Below are 13,366 nucleotides of genomic sequence, written 5' to 3'. Positions count from 1 at the left end.
GGAAATATGGAAGTAAAAGAATTTTTTTAAAAATGATTTTTTAAAAAAAATATCCTGTTAAAAATTATGCTTCATAATATTTTTTTTTCAATACAGTTATTGCAGTCTCATAACCTAGATCTAGAATATGCAATATTAACTCAAATTGACATTGATTTTTTTTTAAAAAAATATTTTTTTACACCAATATTTTTTTACATAATTTTTTTTTAATTTCATCATTCAATATTGAGTTATTGAAAATTAAATTTTTTTATTTTCTTTATATGCTTTCTATGAGGATGGCTCAACATCACGACCCAAATCACGAGTTTGCCATGCTAACTCAAGTTATATTATTTTTTTTTGTTATTTTTTAATTTTTTTTCTCACTTCATTCTTTAATATTATGTTATCTTTGAATTCAACTTCATATATTTTTTTTTGACAATTATTTTTCCTTGTTTGTCATCACTTTCTCTTTTGATTTAGTGTATTTACTATTTTTTTTATCTTATAATTAAATTAAACCATCTTAATAATATCCAGTATAATCTATAACTTGAGTTGTAGAATTTTTATTTATTTTAAAACATGCTAAAAAAATATGAAATATTATTTTTTTAAATTAAATAAAAAAAAGTTTACCCGCAACAAAGCACCACATATCTTGTTGCACCACATATCTTTCTAGTATGATACTAAATCCTATCATTTATTTTAATTCAAAAGGCATGCATTTAATCTTTACATACTGAATCAAGTCCTTTCTTACTTGTACAGACATGAAATATTTTTTTTTGACAACTCATTAGGATTCAATCACATTTCAGCCAAATTGGATGCAATTGACCAAAACCAAGTACAGGATACAGATTGATTTTTGAAAAGCCCAAGAAAAATAATATATTTTTTTTAAAATACAAAGAAACTGGGTTGCCTGAAGAAAACGCAGGCAGCTGGCATGTCCTGCTATAGTATGTCACTCGAATTTATTCTTTTTTTCTCTAACAATTTATAGGCATCAAAAAAGGATACAAGCAGAACAAGTTAGCCCTTTTATTCCCTCTCAGATAAAAGAGTAAAGGAAAAATGGAAGACGCTGCTGCTGCTGCATCATCAGCTGTAGTCGTGGAAGAAGAGCGCCTCGACGTTCTCAACAAAACCGGTCAAAAAACCGGCATTTCGAAGCCCAGGCAATCACCAATCTCTCTTCTTCCTCTCTCTATCTCTTCATCGATCATCTTATTGTTACGTATGTTTTGATTAAACACCTAATTAATGCCTCTAGTTACGCTCCTGTGCGACGTCGTTTACAGCACTCAAAATTAAAACAGAGCAATTTTTTTTTTTAATTTTCCTTTTCTTTTTGACCGTTACTTTATTTGGACGTCGTTTATAGCACTCAAAATTAAAACAGAGCAATTTGTTTTTTAATTTTCCTTTTCTTTTTGACCGTTACTTTGTTTGTTGTTTGGTTGCTGAGAAAAAGAAATTGTGATTCTTCTTATTTTTTTATGTTATTTTTATTTTTTGGAAATTTAGAGGAGAAGTTCATAGAGATGGAGATTACCACAGAGCAGTTCACGTGTGGATTTACTCCGAAAGCACACAAGAATTGCTTCTTCAACGTCGCGCCGATTGCAAGGATTCCTGGCCAGGCCAATGGGATATCTCAAGCGCTGGCCATATTTCTGCCGGCGATTCTTCACTTGTGTCCGCTCAGTGAGTCAATTTGCAACAGTTTTTATTATTTTATTATCTTGTCAATTAATTACTTGCTGCATAAAAATAACTTTTTTTTATTAAACTAATTTTTCTTACTGTTATGCGTTTAGGAGAGAGCTTCAGGAAGAGCTAGGCATTAGCCTTCCGAAGGACGCGTTTGAACTTATTTTTATTTATCTTCAAGAGTGGTTAGTATTTATTTATATACATCAAATTCCTTATTTAACTGTACAAGTTCTATAGGATCCCTGGTCTATGGAGACCGGACCGATTAAATTAATTGGTGTAATGGATTGTGATATTATGATTTTGATTTAATTGATCTTGTTGACGTAGACTGGGGGATCGGAAGAATGCAACAAGGCTTGTATTAATTGATTGTACTTTATATTTGAATGCAGTGTTATAAATGATGGGAAATTCATCAATAATGAGTTCAATGATGTGTATCTTGTGACAACTGTAGATCCGATTCCTCTTGAAGCATTTACTCTTCAGGTAAGAAAATGTGTGCTCTTCATTCTCCTTTGATGAGTGTTGGTTTGTGTTAATACATGTTTTATCTATTATCGACTGGTTTTGATAAAAAATCAATTTGGAGAATACGACTTGTTTATGCTTGAAAGTTTTCTTTTTTCTTGCACGTTTAGACTTTTTCCAATTGGTGTTTTATATCTGAATTTTTTATACATGTTCTGGTACATGCACATTATTTTGTTTTCTGCCAAAAAATGTGCTCTTTTCATTTGAAGGTTCGATGGAGAGTGGCATGCCTATCATTTCAGACATGAATATTTCATTAATTGGTTACTGCTATTAAGTTGTGAAAAATATGAATGCTTGTTTATGATTTCACTTTATGATAGGAAACAGAAGTATCTGCTGTTAAATACATTTCGTTCGAGGAATATAGAAGCTTACTTGTCAAAGAAGATCCTGATTATGTGCCCTATGATGTAGATGAACAGTATGGCCAACTCTTTGAAATCATTATGAAAAGGTATGCTAAACAGTATCTTTTTTAGTAAAATTAACTATGCTAGTTATAACATCTTTTCTCAACTGTGGTGGAATGCATCCTATGGTTATCTCTTTGTCTCAAGTTCTTTAACAACTAAGCGAATCAAAGAAACATATTTACTCCTTATTTGTAAGGTTACATTCGATTTCGTCTTTAGCATTTGACTCAACATGCAAAAACTTTTTCCGAGTGCATGCCGAGAGTTTTGAAGGTGAATTCATGCTTTCCTCCCTCATATTTGTGAATATTGCACCATGTTATTTAGCTGCATCTGGGAAAGCTTTCCTTTTGTTGTCAACTGGTGTGTAAAACACTTTTTTTGGACACCTTTGTACTAGTTTCCTATATAAAAAAGTCAAATTGTGTGCATATTATCACCTTAATTCATGGAAGGGTTTCTAATAATTTCTTTCCGCTTGTGATGTCTTTCATCTAATTTTCTTAGGTACACAGAGAACACTGTAGCGCGCAGTTTGAGTCTACAAAAGCAACTCTGTCGATATGCTTCTGTTTCTCTGGATGCTGAGGTTGTCTACTTTCTCTTCCCATTTGCATTGATCTCTCTGCTATCTTAGTAGCTACGCTATCTGTGGCAAAGTACACTCAGTTTATGTAACTTAGTTGTGAACTTAAATTGATGGTTTAACTTGTTAGTTTACAATATTTTCTTCCTTTCAGAAAGGGATAAAAACCGTATAAAAGGGGAAGGTGTTTTTTTGTGAAAGAATGCTTGGGCCTACATTAATTTGAATTTGTAATTGTGGAAAATATTGAGTAATTGGAAACTGCCCCTTTAGCAATTGCGATCAAGAAATTAATAGCACTTTTAATTTTTTGTCATTCTCACAACTAGAATACTAGTGTTGGTATTGCTACTACTATTTCTTAAATGCTAATGTTTTTTGTTCTTAATGCAAATAGGATTGAATTTAGTATCTTTTTTCCTTCTTTCTTCAGCTGACAGGTCTATCAAATACAGACAGGAAGACTCTTGGTTTACTTATCAAGGCTGCAAAACTTATGGATGAAATATTCTACCTTCAGGTACTTACCATTGCAAAACAATGTGAATGCACATGTGCAAGAAGTAGGCTGATACACTCATACAATCTGTAGAAACTATTGGTTTACAGATGTCTTCCATGTGGTAGACTTGAATACCAATATACCTGCGCATGCCCCATAAAATGATATTTTTGTTCATGATCTGTATAGTTACTAAAGTGTTTCTCTAGCTCGAGCAGTGGTCTATTTGGTAACGAGCATTCCCAGTCATTTTGTCGGCCTTCCTTTTTCTTTTCCTTTGGGGGTGGGAAGGCCAAAGGTGATCAGGGCAAACAAAGTGAGAAAAACCCTAAGCTGGGAAACAAGACCTGTAATTTACTCAACAGAAAGTTCAATAGAAACGTCTGGGTGAGAGAGGCCTTCTGAATTTGTTAGACAATCCCTCATAGAAGGGAACTGAGCAGAAAGAACTTTGGCTTAAGCATTCAAGACATGACTTGGCATTATGTATAGTAGTAACTCATACAACATTTCAAGATGTGGACTCATAATAAAGTCAAGTAGTTTCTTTCTGATTTGATGTTATGTTGCAAACTTGCCCAAATTCTTTTCATTTGGATCTCCTGTCAGTGAAATAGTTGATATTTGTATTTGAAACGTTGTACAAGTAATGTGAATGTCATTCTTCTGTGTAACTTTAGATGATTTGTTTCTCCTTCCTACAAAATTCAGATAATTAGTCTCTTGTAAAATCCAATACAATAAGCCTATTTATGATTGCAATAATTAGCAACTGTGAATGACTGTTAGCGGTGCCTCTTGCTTTTTTCTGCTTCTAATCAGGTTTGGTACAGCAATCCAGCTCTAAGAGATTGGTTGAAGGAGCATGCTAGTGCATCAGAATTAGACAAGCTCAAATGGATGTATTATTCAATTAATAAGAGCCCCTGGTGAGTCTTTTTTTGAGGTGCTGCTTCTTTGAGCTCTTATGTGTGTGCGCTTGGAACAAGCTAAGAATTCACCATTCCCCAACTTTTTATATATTTTTTTAAGAGAAATACCTGTCGATTAGAATTTATTGGTGATCAACAGGTCCTGTCTTGATGAAAACGAGGCATTTTTAACAACCACAGATTCAGCCATCAAGTTACTTCCTGAAGCCACGAAGCCAGTCAGTGGATGGAAGGGTCTGGAATATAAAGCAGCATTTCCCATGCTAAAATCACCTGGTGCAAATTTTTACCCTCCAGATATGGACAAAAAGGTATGCATGGGAGGATCATTATGCAAGTTGAAGTTAATTTTTTTAAAATAGGATCACCATCATATATTTGCGACTGGAAAACTGTTTGATGCTTCTGTCATCATTTAGATCTCTCCCCCTCTATACCTACTATAATAATAAGTTTCTCTTATGTCACAGGAATTTAAATTATGGAATGACAGTCTGACAGAGAAAGAACAAAATGATGCAATGGGCTTTTTCACCGTCATCAAAAGACACAGTGAATTTAGTTTGGATTCTTCTTCACCTAATCATGCAGTTCATGGGACAAATCATTTAATGACTGCCCATGATCTATATAGTGTTCCTTACTCAAAGGAGTATAACTCCTTCCTTAGAAAAGCTGCAGAACTATTGCATGAAGCTGGGGACTTGGCTGGCTCACCTAGGTATATAGAGTTATACTAGATTTTTCTTGTTGCCAGTAACTCATTTGTTCACATCATACTGAATACTATTCCACTTACCGATGATTGTTGAATTTGTTCTTCTGCTGTGTAGTTTGAAGAGGTTACTACATAGCAAGGCTGACGCATTCCTCTCAAATGACTATTATGAATCAGATATAGCCTGGATGGAATTGGTTAGTATGCAGAATACTTTGACATTCCAGAAAACACTCAAAGTTTTTGGTTCAGGTATATGGTGATAAGAATGACATCTAGTGCATGGTATTTTTTTCCCCCTGTCATCAGCACTCTAGTTTGAGATAAAAGGGCTCTGTAGGAATTGTTTCGCATGAGCAAGTTTTCTAATACTGAGAAAGGGATACGATTTTGGGGGATTGTTAATGCTGGCACTTGCTTGTGTACACTCCCCCTCCCCCCGGGCCACCACAATCACATAGTTATGGATATTGAATCATGGTGACTGTTTTCTTACGACTCTCCTTTTTCTGAATGACGTGGAATTGTAATAGGAGCAAGAGAGGCACTTGAAGGTCTGCTGAGGCCTTCTAACTTAAAAAATTTGGAAACGTTCTGTCATTCTGCAATATTTCACAGGTCTCAGCAGTCTGCATAACTTACCTGATTTATTGTTTGTTTTGTTCCTCAAGGAAAAAGGAAATAGCTTAGGCTAAGAATAAAGCAAAAAAGTTCTGTCATTCTGCAATATTTCACAGGTCTCAGCAGTCTGCATAGCTTACCTGATTTATTGTTTGTTTTGTTCCTCAAGGAAAAAGGAAATAGCTTAGGCTAAGAATAAAGCAAAAAAGTGATCTGTACCTATCATGGAATGATGAAAACTAACTATGTTAGCAATTGGATGTTTACACTTTCTAAATAAACTAATAATGTTATAATATGAAAAAGATAGGGCTCAATCATTGGATTTTTCATTTTCCAAGTCTTTATTCTCATGTAGCCATTTACTTTTAATAACATCAATTGTGTGTTTGTTGAGTTTTTCCAAGAATGAATGGGTTAGATCTTCGTTTCACTGTTAAGGTGCTTAAATTCTTAATATTCTCATCTAGATTCATGACATGTCTTAAACTATCTCTGGATTTAGGACTCCAAGCTGGACGTTACCATAGGTCCATATGAGACGTACGAGGATGCAATTTTTGGCTACAAGGTAGCATTGATCTTAAATTCTTTCCTGACATGTTCATAATCTCTCAGGTAGCATAAATGACTCATGAGTTCTGTTATGTTTTCTCAGGCAACATTTGAAGCATTCATTGGTATCCGGGATGACAAAGCAACTGCTCAACTAAAATTGTTTGGTGATAATTTGCAGGTATTGAGTCATTTTATATGCAAAGTTGGTACTTGTTTTTCTTGGGACTTCTCTTTTTATATTCATGATTTCTAACAGAGTATATCTGTTTAGTTTTTGGAACAAAATCTTCCAATGGACAGTGCATACAAATCAAAAAATGTCAATGCTGCTCCCATTCGGGTCATCCGGCTTCTTTATAATGCAGGGGTATGTTCTTGGAATATATATAGGACAAATCTGTGTCTTTTGTTGTTTCTCTATTGTACCTTTTTTATGGCATGAACCCATCCCGTTTACAATACCAGGATCTAAAACTCTGTTGGTCCATCCTTTAAAGATCAGCTTTTTGGGGAAACTTTTGCTGAAATACTTCTCCCCACCCCTTATGTATGAGTTCCTATTTCAAAGGAGGGAAAACCAAGGCTGATGGGTTTTAATTTGACATCAGGATGTAAAGGGTCCTCAAACTGTTGCTTTCAATTTACCAAATGATGAGCGTATAGTAAAAGATCGAGGAACTTCAATGGTCATGCTGAAGAATGTTTCAGAGGCAAAGTAAAATTTCTTACCTTATTTCTAAACCTGTTATAATGATTGTTGCTTTCTGAAAATATGTTAATGTTAGTATTGGAAACTACTTTAAATATCACGTGTCTGTCCTAATCAGGTTCAAGCATATTCTTCAGCCCATAGCTGATGTTTGTATTAGCAAGGAACAAAAAGGATTGGTAGATTTTGAATCTTTCTTTACGCACACTATATGCCATGAGTGCTGCCATGGTATTGGGCCTCATACTATCACACTTCCAGATGGCCAAAAGTCAACAGTAAGAAAGGTTATTTACATAACTTTTCTTTTTATACGACATCTATAATTTATGGATTGTTTTGCATTCGTATGTTTTTGATAATGGGGCATACATAGATAGCTACCCTCTCTTTAAGTAAATTCCTCATTTCCGCAGATTACTGGATGGAGATTTCTATTTTATAAAACTGGAAGTTTTATATTATACCAGAATTCAAACAGGATATATTACCATGTTGCTGGAATATATTTGTGTGCTCTTATGGTTTAATTTTCCCACCCTACTTTTGTGTCTTTTATAGCCTGAAAGCATCTCAACCTCTACACATCTTTGACTGTTTAAAATGAGACGAGCATTGCCATATCTTTTACAACCTTATGTTTGATTTCAAACAGTTTTCTTTATATGGAATCGTTCTTCAGCTCTTCACAGAATGTAATTGTAATTGAGATTTTTAAGCCTCAATTTAAACTACTACATGGTTTTAGGGAGACCAAATTTTGGAGTTTTCTTATTTTGTGACTTCAGTTTTGGAAACAAGAGGTGTGGTTAGTGTAATTGCAACAATGTCAGTGGTAGTCAATGTAATTTATCATTTATTCCATTTCATATTCCTTTCTTCAGTTTTATTCAGTAGAAATTCTGCCTTGGATGTTTCTTTCATTGTTAAGTTGTGCCTGAAGTAGTAGTCTACCGGGCCTTGCTGAGAGTTCCTTTCATCTTTCTCTTTTTTAACTCAATATTTAATATGTATAAAGGAATTTTGTCCTCCAAATAGAGGTATCTGGAGTGATGATCTGACTAGTTTATTTATCCCTTTCCATAGTTAATATGGGGCACATTTATTGTGACTTATAGCACATCTCATGCATGGTCTCTGTAACTGTATTTTTTTTATGAAAGTTGATCATTTTCTATGACCTGGTCTTTTATCATTACCTGTTCAAAATAACTGTAATGGAAATGAAACAGAACAACACTTCAATGAAAGACTATTATTTTACCGTTTCAATTTTTTGCATTCTGATAGCAACTGTTGTTTTTCTTCATATTTTAATGCAGGAGCTTCAAGAACTCCACTCTGCTTTGGAAGAAGCAAAAGCTGATATAGTTGGCCTTTGGGCCCTAAAGTTCTTAATCAACCAGGTTAGTGACTAAATTTAATTAATATTATCATATATAGACACCAGATACGTGTGCTGCACTGCCACTTTAGATTTCGTAAAAGTAGAATCACCGCTTAAGGATTATGATTTTATTGTAATGTATATTACGTGATTCTATTTTTGTTCTCTCAGGATTTACTTCCTAGGAGTATGGTAAAATCTATGTATGTTTCATTCCTTGCGGGGTGCTTCCGGTCAGTTCGTTTTGGTTTAGAGGAAGCTCATGGGTAAGCAAATTAATCATTCTTCTCTGGTTCCATGCTTGGCATAATCTAAAGGACTTCGTATCTACTGAAATTCCTTAGGAAAGGACAAGCACTGCAATTTAACTGGATGTATGAGAAAGAAGCCTTCATCTTGCATCCTGATGAGACATTTTCTGTTGATTTTGCCAAGGTATGGTTGCTTCAACTTTCCTTTTTCATGGATTTATCTCACCGAGTAAGACCATCAACTCTGTTTTCATTTCAAAGGTTGAAGAGGCTGTTGAAAGCTTGAGTAGGGAGATACTCACCATACAGGCAAAAGGTGACAAGGAGGCTGCAGATTTGCTGTTACAGAAATACTGTAAAATGACACGGCCATTGAAACATGCTCTGGAAAAATTAGAGAGTGTTCAGGTATGGGCTGTGAAACCCTTCTAGTTCCCCACCGCACATGTTTCTATCTAATGAGAGCTAGGCTGTTTTCAGGAATGTGTACTTGTTACCTCTAATTTCGTTCATTGTCCTTGCCTTTCAGGTCCCTGTGGATATATATCCCATATTTTCCACTGTTAATGAAATATCAGAGTAAAGGTAGCGTCTCGGGATTAGGCCAATCCCTTCGTTTTCTAGCCAAGCTGATTAATAAGTGAATGGCAATAAGTGGACAGTGCTGCCACAGTACCCTCAATGTTTCCATCAATTAAATCAGCAACGTTGTTGTCTTATTATCTGCATTTGATGAATGTGTTTTTTCTTTTGTTTTTTTTCCCCATTGCTTGCGCTGGTCCTTGCTATGATGCAGATTTTAAAGTTTGTTAAATTATTTGAAAGTAAGTAATGTTTTGAATGTGGTAAAAATATATTAAAATAATATTTTTTTATAAAAAAAAAATTTAATACTAGCACAATAAAACAATTAAAAAATCAAAAAAACATTATTTCATCTGTAAAAATAAACATCCTGTTTAGTAAGGAAAGTTGTGAGGATGCTGCTGCTGCTCTAAGCCACTGTTATGGCTGCATTACGCTACACTACAGCCATAGCTACTGCATATGTCAATCACAGGTTGGTTAACTGATGATTTACTGACCTGAAATGATCAATTGAAAAACCAATCTCCTTTCTTCTTCTTTTTTTATTAAAATGTAGTTTCAAATACTTTTTTTGAAAAAGAAAATCAAATCTTTAATAAATCCAGGTCAACATCATGACTCATAACCCAAGCTTTGTATGACCCAAGCTTTGAACTGGGTTAACCAGGAGTTACAGTTTGAGGTATAGAAGAACCGTTCTAAAATGAATAATAACGCAAAAATGAAATGAATTGCAGTGAACTTTATTTGAAGGTCAATTTGGAAAAAAAGAAAAGGGATAGAAAGAAAATTGCGAGCCCATTAGAGACACACTCTGAGAAGCGTGTATTCCAGTCCATTGACAAGGTAAAAGTCCACATGCTAGACAACTTTTAACTCTTTAAGCCAAGCTGTGTGTAGGGGGCAAGGATCAGGTTTCCCTTCAGCAACAGCCTTGTCGGAGAGAGAATAGAACCAGCCATTCCTCCATTTAAACTGGCAAGAAATTAACTTTCATGTGAGAAGCAACATCACAGCAAAATAAGGTTAGGGCTCGAGTCTCAAACTACTTTACATCCACCAACCAAATCAGAATTGATGAAATTGTGCTGAATGCTTCAAAGGTATGACTAACAAAAGCATTTACCTCCTTAACAGCTGTTGGGAAATGGGCAACAGCACGTGAGTAAGCACATAACCTTTCCTCAATAGCTTCTTCAAATACTATTCCTTTTTCTGCAGCTGCTGCAGAAGCAAGTTCTGCGATAAGGCTAGACACCTGGAAACATAAATATCAGTATCAATCTGATCTATTCATGTTAGAGATCTCATTGTGCTTGAACAATTTCAAGAACTCAACAATCATAATCTTGTGAAGCAAAGGTCTACACAAGGAGAGGAAGCTTAGCGAATGGCTGGAAGGAAAGGGCTTCTTGCCAATTTGTCCAAGCATGACTGTCTTAGGCATAATATAATCTAGTAAGTTTAAGTACAAGATCGTGATTGACGTACCACAAAGAAAACAGAAAAAGGGCGAGCAAAAAATGCCTAATTTAACAATTATATCATCCAATTGATGTAAATCTTAAAGTCCACAAAGCATACAGAAATAGCACTGATAGGGTGTGTCGGCTTTTTTAACCAGCATCAAGTACACAGTGAATTATCTGCAATCAAATGAAGGCGTTCTGGAAATAAATAATGAAATAAGCAATTTAATTGATCTAAAATTCACTATAAACTATAAATATTGCAAAAGATATGCAGTAGCTTGAAACTCCTCAAACTCTGATGCTTTAACACATCATTGTCATTGGCAGATTTACCTCAGAGCGGAATTCTTTCTCCACAGCACCAACAGTTGCCCCTGGATGACGAGCTCCAACAAGCATGAATGCTGAAATCCAGATCAGCTTCTCTAACATTTGCTTCTGAAAAGTTTCCTTGTCAAGAACCTGAATACAACAATGAATAATAATGTAAATATGCCACACTACTATCACAACATGAATTCCTCAATTCTGAATGCAAAGGTGAAAGAAGGGGAACGTTAGACTAAGTTTGCCCACTGAAAAAATTGAAACCCAAAACACCTATCACATCAAAGTGCCAAACTTTGCCTTCTATATACAAGATCATTGGATTACATAGTTAAACCTTAGTTAAACCTGACACTCTGAGCTTTATTGCGTCAACCTCCACTCCCTACCACCACAGCCCCATCTTAACATTTTTTTTTCTGAAAAGCCTAATCAATTCCCTCAAACGGTTTCAACCAGACAATAGTTAAAAAAAAAAAAGCTTCTTTACCTTACAGGAGAGACCTCCAGCATGCAATCTAGCAGCTACTGCAGACGCCCATTTTCCATATGCTGCAGTCAATCCTTCAGGATTGGTATCAGTCTTTCCATCAATAGGAGGTTCTCCAAGCTTTGAGACAGCAAAATATGCCAGCACTTGGTCTGCATCACCAAGACCTTTACTTTGAAACCATGGCTCCAGCATCCCATTCTGGAAAAAAACCAAATCTGTTAGATTGTCAACATCCACTCAATCAATCATCACCATTTATCAGAAGCCATAAAATGCATAGCAAAGATTAAAAAAATCCAAACTTTCAGATCAAATAATAACATAATCCAACAGCATTAATGAAGAATGCACTGAAGTTTTATCACTCAACTGTGTTCATTTTGACACTAAACTATCCTAAAAAGTTAAGCAACACGAGGGGTAACCAATACATTATGGACACCTATATCTTCCAATTAAACATTAACCCCAAATAAAACTTAGAAAAATGAGTACCCTCCTATATAGCACTTAATTCAATTAGAACATAAAATAGCATAATTCAATCAACAAAACTAAAAACAAAAACAAATTGTTATATAACCATTTTCATAAAAGCAGCAAAGTAACGTATAATCAGGTATCAGTACCGCTCCATCTAGACTTAGGTGTGACTTCAAGAACAGCATCAAGATCGTCATTTCTTGTACAAACCAAAATGGGACCCTCAAAATCAAGTGGCACAGGGTCTCCTCTCTTCACCAGTAAATCCTGACCACTACCCATTTCTTGCAAGGCCCTTCCCACCCTTCCACCACCAACAATCACAGCTGGGGCCACCTTGGCAGCAGTTGGGGCTGTGGCCATAGCTAAAGTTTGAGTCTTTTGAGTTCTAGTAGTGATTCTGGTGCCAAAAAACGTGAACTTTGAATTGGATTTAATGAGAGAGGAGTTACGGAGAGTAGCTGTGAGTGTGTGGGTGGCCATGTGTTTTGGTGATGATGATGATGGGTTTATTAGTGGTGCAGGAGATGGGTTTTGATTGTGTTGGGGCCATGGTGACTGCTAATATTGAAGAAGCAAAGTGACAACAAGAAGGGGATCACCACTCAATTTCTAGTGGATAATTGTTGCTGTAACAATAGCCCACCGTTACGTTTGAAGAATTTCTTTTTGAGTTCCTTGTTCTGCCTCTTCTTTACAAGTTTATATATCCACCAAAGGCCAAACAGCAGTAGCAATATAAAGATGACTGATCCTACAACTGCATTATTTACAGCAAAGCATAAATCTTAATTAATATGTTGACATCTGTGCTCACATATATGACTGCTGAATAGTAGCATGCTAGATTAATTATGTAGAATTAATCATTTAAGCATTTCTCTGTTTATATCAAGCCATATATCTGTTATACTTGTCCAATCGACAAGGAAAATGAATGCTCATCGTATGAGGACCGATATAAGATTTCATAAAAACTATAAGGCTGAAAATGAATATTAGTGACAGGCATTAAATAGGTCAAATGAAATAAATCAGATACCTATAATAATTATATAAATTTTATTTATCGC

At 35.1% G+C, this 13,366-nt stretch overlaps 3 protein-coding genes and 1 long non-coding RNA gene across 4 annotated transcripts in view; 1 reads left to right on the top strand and 3 right to left on the bottom strand.

Moving 5' to 3' along the window:
- LOC127905076 (uncharacterized) overlaps positions 1–1,907 on the bottom strand; it is a 33,260-nt gene extending 31,353 nt beyond the window's left edge. The window contains exon 1 of the long non-coding RNA XR_008058737.1: positions 1,776–1,907. This is a non-coding gene — a long non-coding RNA (uncharacterized LOC127905076). The remainder of the gene's footprint in view (positions 1–1,775) is intronic.
- The window catches only part of LOC127905073 (wall-associated receptor kinase-like 2), a 142,955-nt gene that overhangs the window by 58,864 nt on the left and 70,725 nt on the right, over positions 1–13,366 (bottom strand). The window lies entirely within an intron of this gene.
- Positions 927–9,649, top strand: LOC7493250 (nudix hydrolase 3). Its single transcript, XM_024597431.2, has 21 exons — positions 927–1,175; positions 1,525–1,704; positions 1,818–1,895; positions 2,109–2,205; positions 2,574–2,707; positions 3,174–3,255; positions 3,686–3,772; positions 4,577–4,683; positions 4,826–4,997; positions 5,157–5,407; positions 5,520–5,601; positions 6,531–6,596; positions 6,684–6,761; positions 6,855–6,950; positions 7,192–7,298; positions 7,411–7,579; positions 8,615–8,698; positions 8,851–8,945; positions 9,024–9,114; positions 9,192–9,338; positions 9,460–9,649. The coding sequence occupies exons 1-21, from the start codon at positions 1,072–1,074 to the stop codon at positions 9,511–9,513; spliced, it is 2,361 nt and encodes a 786-aa protein (XP_024453199.2). The 5' UTR covers positions 927–1,071; the 3' UTR covers positions 9,514–9,649.
- Positions 10,241–12,955, bottom strand: LOC7478316 (uncharacterized). The gene is made up of 5 exons (XM_006385877.3): positions 12,440–12,955; positions 11,808–12,025; positions 11,324–11,452; positions 10,645–10,776; positions 10,241–10,493 (listed from the first exon to the last, which is right to left on the bottom strand). The coding sequence occupies exons 1-5, from the start codon at positions 12,774–12,776 to the stop codon at positions 10,380–10,382; spliced, it is 930 nt and encodes a 309-aa protein (XP_006385939.3). The 5' UTR covers positions 12,777–12,955; the 3' UTR covers positions 10,241–10,379.

The sequence above is a fragment of the Populus trichocarpa genome, chromosome 3, assembly GCF_000002775.5.
Source record: "Populus trichocarpa isolate Nisqually-1 chromosome 3, P.trichocarpa_v4.1, whole genome shotgun sequence".
NCBI lineage: Eukaryota > Viridiplantae > Streptophyta > Magnoliopsida > Malpighiales > Salicaceae > Populus > Populus trichocarpa.
Note: the sequence above shows the minus strand (reverse complement) of the source record. Positions and strands in the feature narration are given on the sequence as shown.